Source organism: Lissotriton vulgaris, chromosome 12, assembly GCF_964263255.1.
Source record: "Lissotriton vulgaris chromosome 12, aLisVul1.2, whole genome shotgun sequence".
Taxonomy (NCBI): Eukaryota; Metazoa; Chordata; class Amphibia; order Caudata; family Salamandridae; genus Lissotriton; species Lissotriton vulgaris.
In genome coordinates, this window is record NC_141700.1 from 277,550,405 (window position 1) to 277,576,209 (window position 25,805).

A 25,805-nucleotide genomic window follows, 5' to 3' on the forward strand; every position below is an offset into this window, starting at 1 on the left:
TTGGATTGGCTTCTAAGGGCTGCAGCAATTATTGTGCCACCCTTAGAGGTCCTGTACCCTGACACTCCCACACTGCCTTGCAGGCTGCGTGTATTGGTACAGAACAAAGTGAAGAGTCTACATGGCACACATCCCTGTGTGCCATGCTTACAACCCACTGCCCTGGCATAGATCAGTCACCCCTCTAGCTGAGTGCACTATACCAGCAGTGAGGGTACAGGTGAATGAGCCCTGTACCTATACATTGTCTAAGTTCACTCTTAGACATTGTTAGTGCAGTGCTGCATTAAGAGTACATATTTGTGGGAGTTTGCCATTACAAACTCCACAGCACAATAATGGCTACACTGAAAACTGAGAAGTTTGGTATCAAACTTCTCAGCACATTAAACTCACACTGATGCCAGTGTGGGAGTTAATGAAAAATGCACACAGAGGGCATCTTAGAGATGCCCCCTGAAAACTAACCTACCACTAGTGTCCAGGCTGAGTGGCTGCTTTGAGCTGCCACCACCAGACATGTTTCTTGACCTCTGGGTCAAGAGCCTGCTGCTCTCTGAGGTCTGAAACAATACACATCCTGGGACGAGGTGCCAAGCCTCCTCTACCAGGATGGGCATGGTTCACGAAGGGGAAGCTTAAAAGGCTTGCCGCCTCTATGAGCTTCCCCAGGCCACTTGCTGCTCACAGAAACTGGTGCCCACTGGTTCTGACCCCCACTGTGGGCGGGAGAACCGGCGGGAAAAACAAGTGAGGAAGAGAGGTGTGCCCACCTCTGCCAACTCCACCCCTCGGGTGGAGGAGGCGAGGTGAAGCACAACTCTCAGTCCACACCATCTTGAAAAAGGGGAACTAAACCAACCAGGGACGGGCTCATGCCCCCCTCCCACCCCAGGGAAGGGACCCATTGGTCCCTGCCTTTTACCTGACTGTAATGCCCCTAAATCTAGTATTTAGGGGAATCCTTGAACCTTGCTTCATCAGACAAGAACCTGCAAGAAGAAGAAGAAGAAGAAGAAGAAGAAGAAGAAGGACCGAACAGCTGTGCAGCAGCTAACAAGAGGAAGACGCCCCCTAACTTGGCCCCAGCCCTACCGGTCTGTCTCCCCCCTCGAACCTGCTCCTGCGAAATCCCAATGTCCTGCAGCCAGCTACCTCGAAAACTCCAGAGGACCTGCCTTCCTTTAAGCACAAAGACTTTGTCCCCCATAAACACCAGATCTGTTCATCTGCAACCTCTGGCTCAGGCCGGACACCGTGGATCCGCCCCACTCTACGCCTGCCGTCCACGGCCCGAGCAGGCAAACACCAAGAGGAGGTCCTGACCCGAGATTCCGCGACCCCTGACCTGCCTCAATCCTCCAGCAGAGGTCTGCAGCCTAAATCCAGAAGGCCCCCCTAACCGTGACCTGGAGCTGGTAAGAAGATCCGACCCCAAAAGGCACCCCTTCACTCGACGCCCTACAGCCTTGAGTGCCCAAACCAATGGTGCCTAACCAACCCCTAACTTCCCAACATACCTCTGGAAGTGGTGGTCACACCTAGACCTTCATCCCCAAGCCTGCAGTGTCTTTCCAAACCAGAGTTTCTCCATTGAAAACAACAGGGCGGCCAACATCGAAAGAGCACTCTGCACCTGGCCGCCCTAGTGCCGCTGAGGGTGCACCTTTGGTGCTACTTTGTTTCCCCATTTACCCTGAGCTGAAGTCCTGGAGCTTTGCTCCCACAGCCAAGTGGCCTGCTAGTCAGCAGTCACCAACCGGAGGCCCCCTATCCCCCACTGGATAACATTGGGCCTCAGCACTCTGCACTCGGCCGCCCTAGTGCCGCTGAGGGTGTAACTAGAGTGCATCCTTGACCCTGGGGGACCCCTGAGTCTACCCCCAGAACCTCAACTCCCACTATCAAATACTTACCTCAAAACCAATAACACTATTTTCCTCCATAGGATAACATTGACTGTTTTCTGTGAAAAGTTTTTAAGCGTGGAGTTTGAGAAACTAAAGAAATTCTTTAAAGTTGCATAATCTAACAAAAACGATTTCACTTACTGGTTTTGAGGAAATGGCCCAGAGTAGTATCTAGGTATGCTACTCTCTGTAAGCCTAGTAATCTCAATAGTTACTTACCTGCTATTTTACTAAAAAGCCTATTCAAATCGATGTACTGCATTTACTAAGTGTTGCATTTCTCTGCATCCATACTGTAAATCAAACCAAAGTGCATATACAATTATCATTCAAACTGTATTCCAATTGCATTACTACTGTAAGGTATTTATTGCTTACATGTGCCAGGCTGGCTCCGTTCTAGAAAATAAAATAACTAAAATAATATTTTTATACAAAAACAATTGGTCTGAAGTTCAGTCTTTGAGTGGGGAATTTGTTTGCTGACTGAGTATGTACAACAAATGCTATACACTGTCCTCTGATACTGCCTTACTGCTCAACCACACTACCACAAATAGAGAGTAAGGTTCTATCTAACTTTATCTCTGCCTACCTTTCGGGTTCCACTGGACTCTGTGCACACTATACCTCACTTTGGCATAGTATATACAGAGCCAACTTCCTACAGAATGTTAATTTCTCAAGAAGAGATTGCAGTGGATGTCTCACCACACTTACCAAAAAAGATACCACAAAACTCATGTTAGCTTTAGGGCTCGACACCTATTGATAAATGCTACTGAGAGAGACAGCAGCAACTACCGACTGCTTACTATTTCATTAATAAATACTTTTCTTCTTGAAAAGAAGGAAACAACTATCTCACTAAGCTAGATACATTTGCACAACTACAGAGTTGATGCAGCTCCCTCTGGCAAGCACTTCATAGGAAAGAAAATGTCACCTAAGGAAATAGCTGCAGCCATCAAAATAGAAAGGCATGTTCAAGTACACCCACAACATTTTAATTCTAGCAATAACAGATCCAGATGAATGTAGGAAGCTGGGATTCTGTTGCTGTAACCCTTCACTTTTTCCCAGATGTCTGATGCACTTTAAATTGATGTGCCCTGGGTCCGTGCCAATCAGGTTCACAGGGCCTGTGTTCTTTCCCAAAACTGTGCCTTTGGACCCCCGATTGGCAACTCGCTGGCCACATATCAGTCCCTTGTAAAAGGTACCATGGGTACCAAGGGCACTGTGACCACGGCAGGCCTCTAAGTACTGCAGCACTTTTTGTGCCACCCTTAGAGGCCCTGTCTTTTTTTCACACACACTGCCGTTGCAGGCTGTGTTTTTTGGTACAGAACAAAGTGAAGAGTCGACATGGCACACATCCCTGTGTGCCATGCCTACAACCCACTGTTTTCAAAGGGCAAAAAATCAAACGGATAAAAATTTAAAATGGTTAAAAGGAAGATGAACATGGTTGTAATTTAATTCATTGGATTCATACGGAGGGCATGGTTGTGCAACTTGGTGGAACCGGTAAAAAAGTTCCCCCCTGTTTTTGTTTTGAATGCAGCGCAGGAGGCAAAGCGCAAAACAAGTTTGCACGCTTACAAAGTGGGATCAGATTAAACAGGATAAATAATGGAAGAAATTTGGTGTGCATCTCACCACCATGAACTTCTTAACAAGAATCATTCGTTCCGATTTTGTTGAGATTGCACCCAGAAGGCAAACAAAGCAACTAAAAATGGCGAGCTTGGTTAAAAATCAAATTAAACATGCATGACAAGAACCGGAGACACGAGCAAGCAATCAAGAGTGACAATGGCACAGAATTGTATTCCCGATCTAGTAAAAATAAGCGCTTAAGGTGTACACAGCTAGTTAATAAGTTTAGAAAAATACGAAAAAGAAAGTTAAAGGAATACTTATGGAAACTGTCATGAAAATATATTGTTTTAATTCATTAAGATTTATATCGTACTTATTAAGGAGAGGATTTAAAGGTTGAGTAATTTTGCCATTGGGTGTTGCAGTCATGTTCAAACATTTTGGAGTGTGAATGTATAATTTCGGTAACCCATCTTTTAGTCTAGGATGGTAAAATGCATGCTGGGAGACGCAGTTGTTTAGACTATAGGTGAGGGTTCACTGCAACAACGTATTCAGCAGATTGAAGTTAGGCTGAAGGCAGTGGCGTCACTAGGGTTGGTGTCACCCAGTGCGGGTAACTCATGGTGTCACCCCCTGACGACTTGGGCATCCGGTGCCCACGAGAACCCGGAAAGAAACTGCAGGGAGCAGTATCTGGCAGAAGTGCCCCTCTGCAAATTAAAGAGCAGGCGGATCCGGCTGCTTGAGGGCGCCACTTGTGTTCCTGGAGACACAAGAGGTAGGAAGGAGTGTGTGCTGCAGGGCCTCTCGTGAGAGAGAGGCCCTGGAGGCCAGTGGGAGGCCACAGTCTCATCCATTCCTGGTGCCCAGTGTAAGGACTAGAGTGATGTCGCAGCCCTGCTGTGCCCTGGCACAGCCCGTGACTCTGGACTTGTGCTCTCCGCAGAGCCTACTTAACCGGCACCGCTGTCACGCATACCTCAAAGGGACCTGCTGTGTGGAGTCACTCCTACTGCGTGACACCCCCAGGAAGGAACCTAATTGTTTAGGATCCTTTTCTGGCAATACGGGTATACACATTAAAGTATCTTTAAAGAAGGGGAGATTATTTGCTGGCTGTGACAAGGCAATCGAGGAGGAACATCCCTCTGCACTAATTCTGTACTATGATTTATCATTTGTTACGTTCTCTATGCAGATCATGAGTGTTTTATGTACCAGAGTTGGATGGCACTGCGCCGTGGGATGCCATTTCCTCTATACGTTTCATACACCTGAGTGCATAAACGATGGTTAGTAGTCAGCAAAGCCTTCCCTCCAGATGTGTTACTTCATGCAATCTCCGACGGGCAGGGCCGCCTGAGGTACCTTTCCAGGGGATGTCGCAAGAAGATTGCTGGCATAGAGGCTGCCACGATCACCACAGGGGCCCAAATTCAACTTTCGTTTTGGGCTGTTAGGCTCCATCATCGCACCTGGCTGGCCCTCGCCCGCCTCTGCCCATAGCCTGGGACCGCCTGCCTGCTGGGCGAGGGCTGTGCTTGTTTTCACAGCTCTGGCTGCACTTGAAAGAATGCATTTATCTGTACAAACAGACGTCGAGAGCATGAGGTGACAACGAGGCAGGCATAGCTCCTAGAAGAGGAGACAAACTAGTCTCAACTTCCTTCTCACGCAGAGCCACCGAAAACATGGTCTAATGTTTCGTTCCTGCTTGGTTCTTGGTGCACGCTGTACATTCATCAGACAGGTGCTAAAACATTGGTTCGTGCGTGAGCACTAAGCACGCTCCAGTTTGCATTTCTGCATGCGTGCAGTCTCAGACCAGACACCTTTCCGCAGGAATATCTTGAAATGTACGTGTTTTAGCTAAACAAAAAAAACATACATCTCAAACAAAGGAAGGCGCAGGCACTTTAAAAAGTGTACATTTCCAATAAGGAATGCCACACTTCTCCTGTCAGCTCACGCCTTTCTGTTTTAATGCACACTTTATTTGCCTGTTCTGTGGCACTTAATAAGTTCTATATCTCTAACTTGCGCCACCTGGGAAGATTCGCATATCCTGCAAGGCCTCAATGTGGGCACCCATGTTATCCACTGACAGCTGACAGGGGATGGGGGGGGGGCACCCGGGCACCCTGACAAAGACCATCCGCAACTGGAGGTTTGGAAGAGATTACAAAGAGGCAGTGGCATAGCTCCTAGAAGACGGGAAGATAACGATGTTGGACATTGAACCTGTAAAGACGGGCGGTGCTACAGTTAGACATGGACCTCTGAAACCTGATGGAGGGGGTTAGTGCCAGACTGTAATATAAGTACCCAGGGGCTTGAGCAGAGGAAGAGTCAAGATGTCACATAGCGCAATAAATTGAGGAGAAGAGGGAAGGCCACATGCCAGGCAAAAGCGCCAAGAGGGGAGGCTTATAGGAAACAGGTAAGGAGCTTCGAAAGTGTGGGCGGGGACTGACGGTGTCACAAACATCAAGCGGGGGTTGCTGAACTGTTCCTAGTAAAAAAGGAGGAGACTGGCTGTGCCGAAGGTGTACGTTAACACCCCTGGGCATCCATTAAGTTGGACATGTTTGCCTCACACACCCCGAGGGATGTCATGCTTCATCATCGGCGGTTGCTCCTCGTCGGGGAGGCGGTGCAATCCCCGACGGGCTCACCTCAAAGAGGGGCTCTTTGGGGGAGATCTTTTTGTCCAGCTGCCTGTTGATGAAGTGCGGGTATGTGGGCCAGGGCAATAGTATCCTGAAATGGAAGGTGAGGTTTAAAATATAGTAGAGGGTCCCTGAAAAGACTTTATTCTGGAGGTCCTCCTACTATCATTAAAAGGTGTAGTTTAGCTTGTTGGGTCACGGAGAGTTACGTGCCGTGTTTCAAACTAGACTAATGTGAAGATCGGTCAACATGTTTCTCGCTAGGGGATTTCCCGCGATTCGTCAGGACCTGGTGAGAATGTGGGTGGGGGTTTAAAACAGGGACATGCTAGTGTCATGAACCTCGTGTGCTTTACCTCAGGGGAAATCCTGTGCCTGAAGTATGGAGACAAAAGGAGACATTAGAGCAGGTATCATGTTAAATATCAACAATTGTCTTTGGTATCAGCCAATCTAGCATCTCAGTGCAGTGAAGTGGAAGTGGTGTGTGTTGTTTCACACATACGAACATGCCTGTGATGTATAATGAGTGTGTGGTGTAGTGAACACTCATATACCTATGTCCGTGGTGGGTGCGTTGTGATTAAAAACAATAGTTAAAACCAGTAGTTAAAAACGCAACTGCTATCTCAGGGAGAGAACTCGTTTCAAGAGGTGGCAAATCATGGCGTGGTTAATTACAAACTCACCTAAAGGTCTTGGACTAATAGCCACCTGAGTTGTCGGCGGGTCGGTACAACAGAAGTTGCCTAAAGTTCAGGCTAAGGAAAGAGACCTAAAGTTATGGAAGTTCTTGGTGTCTTTTCCTCCGTATAGGGCACCTATGGAGTTGTTAGATCTTACCTCAGGTTATCCGTGTCCGTGCTGAGTCACCTACCCTTCACCGCCGAGCTCGAATAGGTAATGAACTAGCGGGGCGTGGGCTATTTATAGGTAGACTCGTCATCAGGTAGCGTCAGTTAACGCCCTCAGTGCGGGTCACGTGATAACCAAGGTCATGCCGGCCATGATGGAGTGGTGTAGTTAGTGTTTGACCTGACGTGGGTTGACACAGTGACAAGGGGTTGGATGTTTACAGGGAATGCCAGGGAATGTCTTCATTCAGACCTTGTCTATCTGTGGAGAGGCGGTGTACCCACCTTTGTTCTTTGCGGAACAGGGCATTTTTTGGGCAATTTGGACTTGCCTCAAGAATCACCCACCGTATGCAGTCGGCGCTGTGTTGTTTCTCAAGATAGTGTTTGCACATCTTCGTGTGCGGTTTCTTGCACCGGAAATTACTGCGGTGTTCAGTGATCCTTGTCTTAATTGTACGTGTAGTCATCCCAATGTATTTGAGACCACATGGGCAAGTCAGCATATAGATGCAATGAGTGGTGTTGCAGTTCGTGTGGCCCTGGATGACCCATTTAAAGGTGTCGGTGAGCTGTAATGTTTTCTGGGGGGTAGTGTATTTGCAAACCCCACAGTTACCGCATGGGTAATGACCGGTAACCGGTGGCAGGTTCCATAGTGTCTGTTGGGAACTTTTTTTGGTGGTCTTAGGTCGAGTGTGGATCAATATGTCCTTCACATTTTGTGACCTTTTGAAAGCAAACCTCGGTTGTTCAAAAGTCAAATCACCTGTGTTAAGGATTCCCCAGTGGCGTTTAATTGTGTTTTTGATCTTGGTTGATAGTGGGGTGAATGTCGTCACACAGGTGATCGGTTGGTTTTCGATGGGTAGTTTTTCCCGTCTCTCCAGGAGTGCCTCTCTGTTATTATTCCTTGCCCGTTTTTTTGCTTTCATAACCTCTCCTTTGGGATAGCCTCTGTCTAGTAGGTTTCTTGATAAGATGGTGGATTCCTTTTTGTAGTCTGCAATGTTACTACAATTCCGTCTGATCCGGAGGAATTGTCCAAATGGTAAATTGGACCGTAAGGCTTTGGGATGGTGGCTCTCAAAATGTAGGAGACTATTTCGGTCTGTTGGTTTCCTAAACATTGTTGTCTGGAGTCTACCATCTACCAGTTGTACTGTTAGGTCGAGAAAAGCAATCTCTTTGGGCGAGGAGGACATGGTGAACCGGAGATACGGGTTCAGTGAGTTAACCCATACGAAGAAGGCCTCATGTGAGTTAGGACGACCCGACCATAGGATGAGGATATCGTCAATGAAGTGCTTCCACATTGTGATATTGGCTAGAAATGGGTTGGATTGGTGGTGGATGAATCTGTCCTCGAAGTCGGCCATATACAGACATGCCACCGACGGGGCAAAAGTGCTGCCCATCGAGGTTCCTTGGGTCTGATGGAAGAATTGCCCCTTAAACTCAAAGAAGTTTTCAGTGAGTGCCAGTGGCCACACTAGAGGTAATCGAGTCACGCCTGAGGATGGAGGATTGGGATTCTAACACTCCGCCCTCATTCATTATGGAATGCGCTACACTGGCACTCACTGAAAACTTCTTTGAGTTTAAGGGGCAATTCTTCCATCAGACCCAAGGAACCTCGATGGGCAGCACTTTTGCCCCGTCGGTGGCATGTCTGTATATGGCCGACTTCGAGGACAGATTCATCCACCACCAATCCAACCCATTTCTAGCCAATATCACAATGTGGAAGCGCTTCATTGACGATATCCTCATCCTATGGTCGGGTCGTCCTAACTCACATGAGGCCTTCTTCGTATGGGTTAACTCACTGAACCCGTATCTCCGGTTCACCATGTCCTCCTCGCCCAAAGAGATTGCTTTTCTCGACCTAACAGTACAACTGGTAGATGGTAGACTCCAGACAACAATGTTTAGGAAACCAACAGACCGAAATAGTCTCCTACATTTTGAGAGCCACCATCCCAAAGCCTTACGGTCCAATTTACCATTTGGACAATTCCTCCGGATCAGACGGAATTGTAGTAACATTGCAGACTACAAAAAGGAATCCACCATCTTATCAAGAAACCTACTAGACAGAGGCTATCCCAAAGGAGAGGTTATGAAAGCAAAAAAACGGGCAAGGAATAATAACAGAGAGGCACTCCTGGAGAGACGGGAAAAACTACCCATCGAAAACCAACCGATCACCTGTGTGACGACATTCACCCCACTATCAACCAAGATCAAAAACACAATTAAACGCCACTGGGGAATCCTTAACACAGGTGATTTTACTTTTAAACAACCGAGGTTTGCTTTCAAAAGGTCACAAAATGTGAAGGACATATTGATCCACACTCGACCTAAGACCACCAAAAAAAGTTCCCAACAGACACTATGGAACCTGCCACCGGTTACCGGTCATTACCCATGCGGTAACTGTGGGGTTTGCAAATACACTACCCCCCAGAAAACATTACAGCTCACCGACACCTTTAAATGGGTCATCCAGGGCCACACGAACTGCAACACCACTCATTGCATCTATATGCTGACTTGCCCATGTGGTCTCAAATACATTGGGATGACTACACGTACAATTAAGACAAGGATCACTGAACACCGCAGTAATTTCCGGTGCAAGAAATCGCACACGAAGATGTGCAAACACTATCTTGAGAAACAACACAGCGCCGACTGCATACGGTGGGTGATTCTTGAGGCAAGTCCAAATTGCCCAAAAAATGCCCTGTTCCGCAAAGAACAAAGGTGGGTACACCGCCTCTCCACAGATAGACAAGGTCTGAATGAAGACATTCCCTGGCATTCCCTGTAAACATCCAACCCCTTGTCACTGTGTCAACCCACGTCAGGTCAAACACTAACTACACCACTCCATCATGGCCGGCATGACCTTGGTTATCACGTGACCCGCACTGAGGGCGTTAACTGACGCTACCTGATGACGAGTCTACCTATAAATAGCCCACGCCCCGCTAGTTCATTACCTATTCGAGCTCGGCGGTGAAGGGTAGGTGACTCAGCACGGACACGGATAACCTGAGGTAAGATCTAACAACTCCATAGGTGCCCTATACGGAGGAAAAGACACCAAGAACTTCCATAACTTTAGGTCTCTTTCCTTAGCCTGAACTTTAGGCAACTTCTGTTGTACCGACCCGCCGACAACTCAGGTGGCTATTAGTCCAAGACCTTTAGGTGAGTTTGTAATTAACCACGCCATGATTTGCCACCTCTTGATTCGAGTTCTCTCCCTGAGATAGCAGTTGCGTTTTTAACTACTGGTTTTAACTATTGTTTTTAATCACAACGCACCCACCACGGACATAGGTATATGAGTGTTCACTACACCACACACTCATTATACATCACAGGCATGTTCGTATGTGTGAAACAACACACACCACTTCCACTTCACTGCACTGAGATGCTAGATTGGCTGATACCAAAGACAATTGTTGATATTTAACATGATACCTGCTCTAATGTCTCCTTTTGTCTCCATACTTCAGGCACAGGATTTCCCCTGAGGTAAAGCACACGAGGTTCATGACACTAGCATGTCCCTGTTTTAAACCCCCACCCACATTCTCACCAGGTCCTGACGAATCGCGGGAAATCCCCTAGCGAGAAACATGTTGACCGACCTTCACATTAGTCTAGTTTGAAACACGGCACGTAACTCTCCGTGACCCAACAAGCTAAACTACACCTTTTAATGATAGTAGGAGGACCTCCAGAATAAAGTCTTTTCAGGGACCCTCTACTATATTTTAAACCTCACCTTCCATTTCAGGATACTATTGCCCTGGCCCACATACCCGCACTTCATCAACAGGCAGCTGGACAAAAAGATCTCCGCCAAAGAGCCCCTCTTTGAGGTGAGCCCGTCGGGGATTGCACCGCCTCCCCGACGAGGAGCAACCGCCGATGATGAAGCATGACATCCCTCGGGGTGTGTGAGGCAAACATGTCCAACTTAATGGATGCCCAGGGGTGTTAACGTACACCTTCGGCACAGCCAGTCTCCTCCTTTTTTACTAGGAACAGTTCAGCAACCCCCGCTTGATGTTTGAGTACTCTGCACATGGGCACACGCTGGAACTGGACCTTCCACCTCCCCCTTGAGGTGGTAATTGGTGCCCGTTCGATCAATAGATCACACTCCCTCTTGTTTGATGACGACTGACGGTGTCACCCCATGTTAATGGTGTCACCCGGTGCGGTCCGCACCCCCCGCACACCCCTAGTGACGCCACTGGCTGAAGGTGAATGTGAGTTTAACACCTGAGGGTAATTTAACAGGGCGTAGAGTCGGTAAAACTGGGGTTTCTTCGGCAGTTGAAACGCTGAGTTAAATGAAAAGCTTGTGCCGTGGCACGCTCGGAAAAGCAACATGCCGGAACTGGAGAATGATCATGTTTATGAACTTTTTGTTTTGGATGGAGTTTGAACTTTGAAGAAATAAGGCATGTCATGGTAAGTTCAAATGTTAGAAAACCTGCTGGGTGGTAGATATGAGAACAAAGCCTAATTTAAAAAGGGACGGGTTATATTATGCATTTTCGTACATTAACATAACTGCAGATACAGGCGTTCAATTGATTTTTAGGTCTCGCCTGTCGATGCGCATGCGCATCGAGCAAGGCGAGAGTATTGCGAGTTATCCACTCTTTATCCACACTGCAAGGAATCGTGGCGATTCCTTGCAGTGCCCGTGACTTTTAAGGTCAATGCGCATGCGCATTAAGCTTATGCGCATGCGCATTGACCTTAAAAGTCACGGGCGCGTGCATGTCCGTCTTTGTTTACCCGCTCCGCCCCCTCCCGCCGTGTCGCCTTGCCTACTCTCTCTCTCCCCTCTCCGCCCCCGTTCCGCCCCCTCCCCTTCCCGCCGTGTCGCATTTCTCCTCCCCCCTCCCCTCTCTTCCCTCCGGCTTCTTTTTTTTTGTTTATTTTACTCGCACCTCTCCCCTCTCTGCCCCCGTTCCGCCCCCTCCCCTTCCCGCCGTGTCGCATTTCTCCTCCCCCCTCCCCTCTCTTCCCTCCGGCTTCTTTTTTTTTGTTTATTTTACCCGCCGTGTGACACAGATCCAGCATATACCCTTTCTAAAATACTAACCAGCTACCCCGTTCACTTGTTGTCCTAGGATCGAAGTACATCTCTGGTCTTTTTGCATGTCCCCTACATACATGCACAGGCCGCATGCTAAATCCTGAACTCACCAGCTATCAGCCTCCTCACCACGTCTTCTCTACTATGCTCCTTACGCCAAGGGAGCATCTTCACTACATGATGTCCTTCACAAGCATCCACACGTTGCAGCAACACTTTTCAGCTCTCCGCCCCCGTTCCGCCCCCTCCCCTTCCCGCCGTGTCGCATTTCTCCTCCCCCCTCCCCTCTCTTCCCTCCGGCTTCTTTTTTTTTGTTTATTTTACTCGCACCTCTCCCCTCTCCGCCCCCGTTCCGCCCCCTCCCCTTCCCGCCGTGTCGCATTTCTCCTCCCCCCTCCCCTCTCTTCCCTCCGGCTTCTTTTTTTTTGTTTATTTTACCCGCCGTGTGACACAGATCCAGCATATACCCTTTCTAAAATACTAACCAGCTACCCCGTTCACTTGTTGTCCTAGGATCGAAGTACATCTCTGGTCTTTTTGCATGTCCCCTACATACATGCACAGGCCGCATGCTAAATCCTGAACTCACCAGCTATCAGCCTCCTCACCACGTCTTCTCTACTATGCTCCTTACGCCAAGGGAGCATCTTCACTACATGATGTCCTTCACAAGCATCCACACGTTGCAGCAACACTTTTCAGCTTAACAGCTGGAGCACTTCTCCAGTCACTAAACAAACACCATCCAGTCTAGGTACAAGCCACACCAACAAACGCATTTTTCTCCCACACTTGCATGCACCAACCAGTATGTCTTTGAGGGCAAGGTAACAACAGTTCGGGCCACCCTGGTAGAAAGTAGAAATGACAAATGCTGGTGCAGAAAAGTCAGATATAGCTATCTCTTAGCACCACGTGTCAGCATTTGCTGGAATAAAAAATAAATGTAATAAGGCAAGAGGCTTAAATTAAGACCTTCAGCACATTTAGGACCCCCAACTAAACACCAGGATCCCGTAGTCTCACCCTCAACCCCTCACCCTCACTCACCCTCACTCACCCTCACTCACCCTCAACCCCTCACCCTCACTCACCCTCAACCCCTCACCTCACTCACCCTCACTCACCCTCAGTCACCCTCAGTCACCCTCACTCACCCTCAGTCACCCTCACTCACCCTCAGTCACCCTCACTCACCCTCAGTCACCCTCACTCACCCTCAGTCACCCTCAGTCACCCTCACTCACCCTCACTCACCCTCACTCACCCCCACTCACCCTCACTCACCCCCACTCACCCACACTCACCCCCACTCACCCCCACTCACCCTCACTCACACTCACTCACCCACCCTCACTCACCCTCACTCACCCTCACTCACCCTCACTCACCCACCCTCACCCACCCTCACTCACCCTCACTCACCCCCACTCACCCTCACTCACCCACCCTCACCCACCCTCTCACCCTCACTCACCCTCAACCCCTCACTCACTCACCCTCAACCCCTCACTCACTCACCCTCACTCACCCTCACTCACCCTCACTCACCCTCAACCCCTCACTCACCCTCACTCACCCTCACTCACCCTCACTCACCCTCACTCACCCTCACTCACCCTCACTCACCCTCACTCACCCTCAACCCCTCACCTCACTCACCCTCACTCACCCTCACTCACCCTCAACCCCTCACCTCACTCACCCTCACTCACCCTCACTCACCTTCACTCACCCTCACTCACCCTCAACCCCTCACCCTCACTCACCCTCACTCACCCTCAACCTCACTCACCCTCACTCACCCTCACTCACCCTCACTCACCCTCACTCACCCTCACTCACTCCCACTCACCCTCACTCACCCCCACTCACCCACACTCACCCCCACTCACCCCCACTCACACTCACTCACCCACCCTCACTCACCCTCACTCACCCTCACTCACCCTCACTCACCCTCACTCACCCCCACTCACCCTCACTCACCCCCACTCACCCACACTCACCCCCACTCACCCTCACTCACCCACCCTCACTCACCCTCACTCACCCTCACTCACCCTCACTCACCCTCACTCACCCACCCTCACCCACCCTCACTCACCCCCACTCACCCTCACTCACACTCACTCACCCACCCTCACTCACCCTCACTCACCCTCACTCACCCTCACTCACCCCCACTCACCCTCACTCACCCCCACTCACCCTCACTCACCCCCACTCACCCACACTCACCCCCACTCACCCTCACTCACCCACCCTCACTCACCCTCACTCACCCTCACTCACCCTCACTCACCCTCACTCACCCACCCTCACCCACCCTCACTCACCCTCACTCACCCCCACTCACCCTCACTCACCCACCCTCACCCACCCTCTCACCCTCACTCACCCTCACTCACCCTCAACCCCTCACTCACTCACCCTCAACCCCTCACTCACTCACCCTCACTCACCCTCACTCACCCTCAACCCCTCACTCACCCTCACTCACCCTCACTCACCCTCAACCCCTCACCTCACTCACCCTCACTCACCCTCACTCACCCTCACTCACCCTCACTCACCCTCAACCCCTCACCTCACTCACCCTCACTCACCTTCACTCACCCTCACTCACCCTCAACCCCTCACCTCACTCACCCTCACTCACCCTCACTCACCCTCACCCTCACTCACCCTCAACCTCACTCACCCTCACTCACCCTCACTCACCCTCACCCTCACTCACCCTCAACCCCTCACCTCACTCACCCTCAACCCCTCACCCACCCTCAACCCCTCACCCACCCTCAACCCCTCACCCTCACTCACCCTCAACCCCTCACCCTCACTCACCCTCAACCCCTCACCCTAACTCACCCTCACCCTCACTCACCCTCAACCCCTCACTCACCCTCTCACCCTCAACCCCTCAACATCAACCCCTCACCCTCACTCACCCTCACCCTCACTCACCCTCACTCACCCTCACCCACCCTCACTCACCCTCACTCACCCTCACCCTCACTCACCCTCACCCACCCTCACTCACCCTCACTCACCCTCACCCTCACTCACCCTCACCCACCCTCACCCTCACCCTCACTCACCCTCACTCACCCTCACTCACCCTCACCCTCACTCACTCTCACCCTCACTCACCCTCACTCTCACTCACCCTCACTCACCCTCACTCACCCTCACTCTCACTCACCCTCAACCCCTCACCCTCACTCACCCTCAACCCCTCACTCACCCTCACTCACCCTCACCCACCCTCACCCTCACTCACCCTCACTCACCCTCAACCGCTCACCCTCACACAGTGCAATAGGTCTCGGAGCATTTGAGTTAGAGCTTTTAGAAATGTTTATGGCTTTTTTTTTTAATTCTTTATCATTGGCTACAGGAAACAAAAATGCTAAAGATTTACAAAAAAACCCATAAACAATTCTAAAAGCACTAACTCTAATGCTGCGAGACCTATTGCATTTCCAATGCTTGTTTCAGTGTATTTTTGGTTAATCAGATTTAAGTGTATACAAACGTGGCAAATACTGGTTACCCTTTTGAATATCTCTGAGTAACATGTGATGTACGTCACTTACTAAATTGCATAAAAGAGATAATGTTGGTCTAAACATTAACATAAGTACTTTGTATTATTTTCTAGATGCCCCTGACGAAGGGATTTTTTTATATCCCGAAATGCATTGGGTTCTTTTTAAAAAATAAACATCATGATATGCGGAATCAACTTGTGCCTTGGAGTTTGTTTGAACATTCCAGTAGCAGAAAGTGTATGGATAAAACGAATTGAAATAATGTTTTCAAAGGACAAAAAATCAAACGGATAAAAATTAAAAATGGTTAAAAGGAAGATGAACATGGTTGTAATTTAATTCATTGGATTCATACGGAGGTCATGGTTGTGCAACTTGGTGGAACCAGTAAAAAAGTTCCCCCCTGTTTTTGTTACACATCCCTGTGTGCCATGCCTACAACCCACTGTCCTGGCATAGGTCAGCCACCCCTCTAACTGGGTAACTATACCAGTGGTGAGAGTACAGGTGCATGAGCCCTGTACCCCTACAGTGTCTAGACCAATTATTGGACATTGTAAGTGCAGTAATGCCATTAAGAGTATATGCTGCTGGAAGTTTGTCATTACGAACTACAGAGCACCATAATGGCTTTACTGAAAACTGATAGGTTTGGTATCAAACTTCTTAGCATATTAAGCCCACACTCCTGCTCAATGTGGGATTTAATGAAAAATGCAATCAGAGGGCATCTTAGAGATATCCCCTGAAAAACGACCAGCTTTTGGTGGGTTCCCTGACGGGTACGCACCAGCCTGCCATCACGAGACATGTTTCTGGACCCCTGGGTGGAAGCCTGCACTCCTTGAGCCCAGAAACAAAGCCTTTCCTGGGCGGAGGTGGTCACGCCTCTCCCAAGCCAGGAACAGCCATCTGTGGCAGGGGAGCTTTAAAGGCCTTGATGCCTTTGTAATGCGACTCCCAGCCTCTCCTGCCATCAGGAGTAGGCACCCTTCCTGTCTACCCTCCTATTCAGCAGGAAGACAGGCGGGAAATATTAGAACAGCCCAGAAGGTGGGACCACCTTTGCCAACCCCACCCCTCAGGTGGGGGAGGAGAGGTGAAGCCCACTCTTTAGTGCCCACCATCTTGCAGATGGCAGGCACTCTCTAATCAGGATTAGAGATTGTGCCCACTTCCCCACGTGGGGTGAGCACACCAAGGGTGTAGTCACCCTAAGGTCGGTAGCCCATTGGTTACTGACCTCAAGTCCCCTAACACAGCCCCTACATACAGTATTTAGGGGCGGTCTTGAACCAAGAATACAGATTCCTGCAACCTACGAAGAAGGACGAAAGAAGGCGCCCAGCAGAGGAGACTGCAGAGAAGAACTGACTTGGCCCCAGCCCTACCAGCCCGTCTGCAGTTTCCAGAGATCCTGCACCAAAAGTCACCTTGTCCTTCATCCAGCCACCTCCAGAACCCCTGGGAGGACTGACTGCCTTCAACAAAGACCGGATCTCCTTTGAACAGCAGCTCTGTTCAAAAGAAATAGCCAAGAAAGACTCAGAGCCTGTTGAGGACAAAGAAACCCGACGCCTGGGACCACCATTGCACCCGACGCCTATGGCCTGAGTCCAAGTGGCCACCCATCCCTGAAAGGCCCCCCAGCGCCCCAGCGTCTGAGTCCACCGTGGGTTGACCACTTCAGGACTCAATGACTTTGCCTGCAGCCTCTGCACGGATACCCCCCAACCGCTAGTGGCCCGGGAAGGTGAAATCAGACCTTAAAAGACACCCCTGCATTCAGCCGCTCTGCGTCTTGGAGAGGAGAACCCGAGGTGCACCTACATCCTCAAGCCCTCTAACTTACCTGCCCAGCTGTTGGTTTCTCCCGGAAGTCTTCCTGGACCGAGCCTGCAGCCAAAATCCAAAAGCAGCAACTCTCATTGAAATCAACAGGGCACCCAACGCCAAAACAGCACCCTGCACCCAGCTGCCCCTGTGCCACTGCGGGTGTACTTTGTGTGCTAACTCAGATCCCCTTTTACCCTGAGCGTAACACAAGGAGCTTTGCTCCCCAACCTTGTGGCCTGCTTGTGAGCAGCCACCAACCGGAGGACCCCTATTCCCCCATTGGATAACATTGGGCCTCAGCACTCTGCATCGGCCGCCCTCGTGCCGATGAGGGTGCTTTGAAAGTCCATTATTGACCCTGGGGGAACCCTGGTTCTAACTGCAGATAACCAACTCCCAAACCCAAGTACTTACCTTGAAGCCGATAACCTCATTTTCTTCCACAGAACTGCATTGACTGCTTTCTTGTGAAAATTGTTTCAAGTGTGGAGTTGGTTTTGTATGAGAACGTGAAAAACTACACATATCTAAAAATAGTTTTTCTTACCTTTTCTATAGGAAATGCCCCAGTGTGATATCTAGGCATATCACACTGAGTTGAAAAAGAAATCCATAAAGTAATTAAAAGTAATCTAACAGTAATTTCAACTGTATTCAAAGCATTTACAAAGTCATTTTCGTTCAGTTTGCTTGTAATGTTCAACCTGCCTTGAAAAGTACCATTTACACTTACTTGTGTCAGGCTTGCTTGGTTCTAGAAAATAAATATAACTAAATATTACTTTTATAGAAACAAAATCGGTCTGAGCTCTGAGTGTGTGACATCATTTGATGCCCGAGTGTGTACAACAAATGTTTAACAGTACCCTCTGATAAAGCCTTACTGCTCGCCCACACTACAACAAATAGGGAGTAAGGTGCTATCTACTTTTACCTCTGCCTACCGTTGGGGTTCCACTGGACTCTGTGCACACTATACCTCCTTTTGGTATAGTATATACAGAGCCAGTTTCCTACAATGATGTCTTGAGGTACATACCCAAGAACCTAGTTGGCATTACCCTTATATTTCGTCATCTTACAGTACATAGCGCAACAGGAGATCAGTGGGCTGTGACCATCCCCTGATTTTTTTGCATATAAATGTAGACCTATGTGCTTGGTCATCCAATTTGTCTCTTGATTGCAGATGATCTGTAATACTGTAAGCCAAAGGTTGCCCTAAGGCTTCCCTTACTGCTTACAGTAGCCTTTCTTAACCTTAGCTGAGAACCCAAGTGGTGTGGCTTGGACCCTCAACATGCAGGATCAAGTGTAAACATGTAAAATAGAAAACTCAGTGATTCTTTCTCTGCTAGGATACCCTAAATATTTATCGGAAACTTCTCAACCACTTATGAAAGATCAAGCGGAAATGTATTCCTCATATTTAAAATGCTGTAAAGTATTTGTATTAAAGCCTATGGATTTAGAGTTGGTCTTACCCTCCTCATTCTCACTCAAGTCGTCTTCGTTCATTTCAACAGCATTCTCTTCATCTTCATCTTCATCTTCATCCTCCTCATCACAGGTCCAGGATTTCTCAGAACTTCGGTCTGACCAGCTATAATTCTCCTCATCTTCTTCATCATCATCATTGAATGTGTACTTAACCTGTACACTCTTTTCTCTGAGCTGGTACTTCCGTTTTGAAGTCTCATCCGGCTCGGGTGAACTATATCGCTTTCTGCATGGTCGCTGGCTATGTGGGTGTGCTGGAAAAATGCTGGATTCTCGTTCCTTAATTGTTGGTTGAAGTTGCTCTGCTGCAGAGTAAGTTTGAGTCTTTCCTAAGGCTAGGTTGATCTTTTGAGAAATTTTAGAGCTGAATGTTTTGGCAAGATTGTTCCAATCGGAATGAAACGGTGATAGAGCTGTGGGCAACTGTGATGCTGGGGGAGGCTTTGACTGTGTTGTTGGCAGATACAAGGGTGGTGACTGTGATACAGATCGTATTGGTGCTTGAGGTTTCTCAGGGACATAGCTATCAATGCCATCAGGAAACTGACTGTGATCAGAAAGTTGTTGATGTTCACCTAGAAACAAAAACATACACATTTAGTCATATAGATTAGGCATAACAGTGAATAGAATCAGAAACAATGTGAAATGCAAGATTGTCCTGCTGAAAATAGAGAATTTTCAGAACAGCTAGATCAGCCTGAAGAGGTGGAGTGCCAAGTATATAAGACAGCCTTCAAAAGAGGACTATTTTCATGTACTGCCTGTTTTAATTAGCTGTGTTATTTTTAAGAAAAATTCAAACTAATGCCATATTGACTGTTCTTTCATAGATTTTTAGGGCCTCCATCACTTGTAATAAGGTACTCCAATTTTAGGCGGAAACAGCTGCTTACAATCTAATCAGGATTATGATGATTGTTCTTATACCCCATCAAACCTGCTGAAATGTGTACTTAAGGACCACTCTGAATGTGGGAAAAATGAGCAAAAATAAATGTCTCTAAAAAGATGTCCGTTTTTATTCCCAATTCCAAACGCAAAACTTGTAACATTGAGCTAATACCACACCAGGGTATTAGGAAGTAAGATGAGGAATTCCAGGTATAATATTACTTTACGAATTTCAGGTCATCTTGGAATGAGGGGTATTAGTAGGATGTTTTGATTGAAACTTAATTTTTCTGTCTGTGCCCTGATACTTTAGTTGTCCCCGTGCTGCCCCTCGTTCCCCCCCCTGTACTGCTGACCCCTGCACCCCCAATTCCCGCCGCCGGGGAGTATAGCCACGCCCCCTTCCTCCCCGCTCCCGCCTCCCAGCTGCCCCTCCCTCCCTGCACTTGGCCATAAATGGCGACCGCGCGGCACAGGTGAGTGTGACCTACTTGTAGGACACCCCCGCGCCGCACGGCCACCAGCTGCTGCGTGTGCCCCAGCCTGCCGATTCTGCCTGCCTCGCAGAGCCCTCCCGCCCTCCGGTCCGCCCTCAGGCCACGCCCCCCGCCTGCTGTCTCCTCCGCGCTGTGTACCACTGCCTGCCTGTCTCTGCTGTATTGTAATTTTTCTGTCTGTGCCCTGATACTTGTTTAGTTGTCCCCGTGCTGCCCCTCGTTCCCCCCCTGTACTGCTGACCCCTGCACCCCCGATTCCCGCCGCCGGGGAGTGTAGCCACGCCCCCTTCCTCCCCGCTCCCGCCTCCCAGCTGCCCCTCCCTCCCTGCACTTGGCCATAAATGGCGACCGTGCGGCACAGGTGAGTGTGACCTACTTGTAGGACACCCCCGTGCCGCACGGCCACCAGCTGCTGCGTGTGCCCCAGCCTGCCGATTCTGCCTGCCTCGCAGAGCCCTCCCGCCCTCGGGTCCGCCCTCAGGCCACGCCCCCCGCCTGCTGTCTCCTCCGCGCTGTGTACCACTGCCTGCCTGTTTCTGCTGTATTGTAATTTTTCTGTCTGTGCCCTGATACTTGTTTAGTTGTCCCCGTGCTGCCCCTCGTTCCCCCCCCCTGTACTGCTGACCCCTGCACCCCCGATTCCCGCCGCCAGGGAGTGTAGCCACGCCCCCTTCCTCCCCGCTCCCGCCTCCCAGCTGCCCCTCCCTCCCTGCACTTGGCCATAAATGGCGACCGTGCGGCACAGGTGAGTGTGACCTACTTGTAGGACACCCCCGCGCCGCACGGCCACCAGCTGCTGTGTGTGCCCCAGCCTGCCGATTCTGCCTGCCTCGCAGAGCCCTCCCGCCCTCGGGCCCGCCCTCAGGCCACGCCCCCCGCCTGCTGTCTCCTCCGCGCTGTGTACCACTGCCTGCCTGTCTCTGCTGTATTGTAATTTTTCTGTCTGTGCCCTGATTCTTGTTTAGTTGTCCCCGTGCTGCCCCTCGTTCCCCCCCCTGTACTGCTGACCCCTGCACCCCCGATTTCTGCCGCCGGGGAGTGTAGCCACGCCCCCTTCCTCCCCGCTCCCGCCTCCCATCTGCCCCTCCCTCCCTGCACTTCGCCATAAATGGCGACCGTGCGCACGCGCAGCAGTAATGCGCAGCGGGCGCGCCGATTGTGCGCCGAAGGTGCGCCAAAGGTAAGCCCGTCTGCGCCCGTCCGCGCCTGGACCGCGCCAGGACCCCTGGCCCCCGCAGACCCCTGCCCACCCGCCGGACATACGACACCGCCACCCTCAACGCACTCAACGCCGGCCGAGGCCCGGGCTGCTACCGAGCCACCCCGAGACGCACTCACGGACCCTTCTTCTGCAACGCCTGCAAGTTCACCTGCATCCGGACCTGCACCACTCCAGCAGTGCCCAAGACCTCAACGAGCAACAGCAGCAGCCACCTGAGATGCATCCTGCTCAACACCCGCTCTGTCCACAGGCACACCATTGAGATCTGGAACCTGCTCGACACCACAGCCCCAGACGTCGCCTTCTTCACAGAAACCTGGATGAACGCCTCCTCCGCGCCTGACATCGCCACCGCCATCCCAGACGGCTACAAGATCATCCGAAGGGACCGCATCAACCACACCGGAGGAGGCATCGCCATCGTCCACAGGAACACCATCCGCATCACGACCAACACCGATGACACCCTCGCTACCGCCGAGCACCTGCACTTCCAAGTCCACACCAACCCCAAGATCACCCTAAGAGGCACCCTCATCTACAGACCCCCTGGACAACGCACACAATTCAGCGAAGACATCGCCGACTTCATCAGCCCACACGCCCTCTGCTCCGCTGACTACATCCTCCTCGGGGACCTCAACTTCCACCTGGAGAACAACAACGACCGCAACACCACCACCCTGCTGGACAACCTCGCCAACCTGGGACTCAAGCAACTGGTGACCACCCCCACCCACTACGCCGGACACACACTCGACCCCGTCTTTTCATCCAGCAAGGACATCGCCTTCAGCCACGCCACCGGGCTCCACTGGACGGACCACAGCTGCGTCCTTTTCAGCTTTGCAAGGACCACGATCCACCACCACCAGCAACAGGCTTCACGCAGAAACTGGAACAAGATCACAGCCGACCAGCTCGCGTCCTCCCTGAGCACGAACCCTCCCACCATCACAACGAACCCTAGCCAGGCGGCCACCAACCTCACAAAGTGGATCAACGACTACGCAGACGAGCTCGCCCCCCTAAGGACCCCGCCCAGCAGACCCGGCAGCAAGAAAGCCCCATGGTTCACCGACGAACTCAAAAGCTCCAAGAAGAACTGCTGAGCCCTCGAGAGAACCTGGCGCAGAGACCCAACACCGGACAACATGACTGCCCTCAAGCTCGCCACCCGGAAACACCACCAACTCATCCGCGCCACCAAGAAAACTGCATTCAAGGAACGACTGGACAACAACGCACACAACAGCAAAGAACTCTTCAACATCGTGAAAGAGCTCTCCAACCCCAACGCCGGAAACAAAGACATCACCCCTTCGCAAGACCTCTGCAACTCCCTCGCCTCCTACTTCCACAACAAGATCGCGGACATACACAACAGCTTCAGCACCCAACCGACGAGCACCACGACCGAACCACCGCCCCCCACCTCCACCCTCCGCGCCTGGACTCCGATCAGCACCGAAGACACCGTCCGCACGATGAACTCCATCCACTCCGGATCTCCGACCGACCCCTGCCCTCACCACGTCTTCAACAAGGCCGACGCTATCATCGCACACCACCTACGGGACATCATCAACACCTCCTTCGACACCACTACCTTCCCGGAGAGCTGGAAGCACGCCGAACTCAGCGTGCTACTCAAGAAGCCATCGGCTGACCCCACCGACCTCAAGAACTACCGCCCCATCTCGCTGCTCCCGTTTCCTGCAAAAGTCATCGAGAAGACCGTCAACAAGCAGCTGGCCGCCTTCCTCGAGACGAACGGATCCCTCGACCCCACGCAGTCTGGCTTTCGGGCCAACCACAGCACCGAGACCGCCCTGATCGCAGTCACCGATGACATCCGAACGCTGCTCGACAACGGAGAAACAGCGGCCCTCATCCTCCTCGACCTCTTCGCGGCCTTCGACACTGTCTGCCATCGTACCCTAGTACAACGCCTCAGCAACGTCGGAGTCCAGGAGAAGGCACTGGAGTGGATCATCTCCTTCCTCGCCGGAAGAACACAGAGAGTCCGCCTCCCCCCGTTCAGATCTGAAGCCACCGAAGTCATCTGCGGCGTCCCTCAAGGCTCCTCGCTCAGTCCAACCCTCTTCAACATCTACATGAGCCCCCTCGCAGACATCGCACGCCAGCACAACCTCAACATCATCTCCTACGCCCGACGACACCCAGCTGATCCTCTCCCTTACCAACGACCCCGCCACCGCCAGAGCCAACCTTCACGAATGGATGAAAGAGGTAGCCGAATGGATGAAGAACAGCCGCCTGAAACTGAACTCGGACAAGACGGAAGTCCTCATCCTGGGATCCTCACCCTCCGCCTGGGACGACTCCTGGTGGCCCCCCGCCCTAGGCAGCGCACCCAAACCAACAGACCACGCACGCAACCTGGGCTTCATCCTGGACTCCTCCCTCTCCATGACCAGACAAGTCAACGCCGTCTCCTCGTCGTGCTTCAATATCCTGCGCATGCTACGTAAGATCTTCCGGTGGATCCCCACCGAGACCAGGAAGACGGTCACCCAGGCCCTCGTCACCAGCCGTCTGGACTACGGCAACACCCTCTACGCCGGAACCACCGCCAAACTCCAGAAGAGACTCCAGCGGATCCAGAACGCCTCAGCACGACTCATCCTGGACATCCCCCGTCGCAGCCACATCTCCGGACACCTGAGAGATCTGCATTGGCTTCCGGTCAACAGGAGAATCACCTTCTGTCTCCTCACCCACGCACACAAAGCCCTACTCAGCCAAGGCCCAGGATACCTCAACAGCCGCCTCAACTTCTACGCTCCCAAACGCCAGCTTCGTTCGACCAGCCACGCCCTCGCCGCCGTCCCCCGCATCCGCAGAGCCACCACAGGGGGACGGTCCTTCTCCTACCTCGCCGCCAAGACATGGAACTCCCTCCCCACCCACCTCCGCCTGACCCAGGACCACCTCCCCTTCAGGAAGCAACTCAAGACCTGGTTGTTCGAGCAGTAGCAGACCCCCCCCCCAGCGCCTTGAGACCCTCTGGGTAAGTAGTGCGCTATATAAATACGATGATTGATTGATTGATTGATTGATTGAAACTTAACCCCTTTTGTGCTTCGGACGGCCCCCGGCGTCACAGTGGACGTGTGCTGACGACGGCCGGTTGCCGTCCGAATCCTGCCCACTTAATAAAATTCCTGCAGAGTGCGAAAATTCGCGCAGCGCAGAAGGGGTTAAAGACGCGCCTAGATAATTGAAGTGAATCTCCTGCATTAGTAAAACATGATTATTGTAAGTTACAATAGTTATCAACACCCACAGGACGGTAAGCCATACAAATTTACCATTCAGCAGAAGCAACTAGTGGCACAATGAAAATGTTACTTACCCAGTAAGCATCTGTTCTTGGCATGTTCTGTAGATTCACATGCTTTGCATACTCCTGCCATCCAGTGTTGGGTCCGGATGTTGGCACTATGGTTTTCTTTGAAGAAGTTTTTCCAGTGACGAGGTAGGTGACTCCTCCTTTCAGTGATAGTGTGCATGGGCATCAACTCCATTGTTAGATTGTTTTCCCGTACAGAGTGAGAATGGAGTTAGTAAAGGCGGAATAGAGATGTCCATGCGTATGTATGTAAGATAAGAAATAAAACTGCAACAGGTATAGGTACCCAGGGAGGCGGGTGGGCGCATGTAAATCTACAGCTCTACATGCCAAAAACAGATGCTTACTGTGTAAGTAACATTTTTCATTTGAGGCATATGAGCTGTAGATCACATGCTTTGCATAGACTATACAGCTGTATTCTCCCAAAGCGGTGGTTAACCTGTAGCTGTTGCAGTTGTTTGAAATAGCGTTTTAAGTACTGCCTGGCCTACATTAGCTTGTTGCCTAGCTAACACATCTACACAATAGTGTTTGGTGAATGTGTGCGGTGTAAAGCATGTTGCTGCCTCACAGATTTCAACTAAGGGAATATTCCCTAGAAAGGCCATAGTAGACCCTATTCTGTGGGTGGAATGCGCTCTAGGGGGTACTGTCAAGGTTCTCTTCTCTTTTGTATAACATGTTTTCATACATTACACAATCCATCTTGCAATGCCTGATTTAGAAATGGATTGCCTTTGTG

At 50.8% G+C, this 25,805-nt stretch overlaps 1 protein-coding gene across 1 annotated transcript in view; it reads right to left on the reverse strand.

The window, feature by feature from the left end:
- LOC147673956 (uncharacterized) overlaps window positions 1–25,805 on the reverse strand; it is a 181,090-nt gene that overhangs the window by 47,848 nt on the left and 107,437 nt on the right. Inside the window, exon 4 of the mRNA XM_086945038.1 lies at window positions 19,056–19,646. Within this exon, the coding sequence (XP_086801164.1) occupies window positions 19,056–19,646 (591 nt within the window). The remainder of the gene's footprint in view (window positions 1–19,055; window positions 19,647–25,805) is intronic.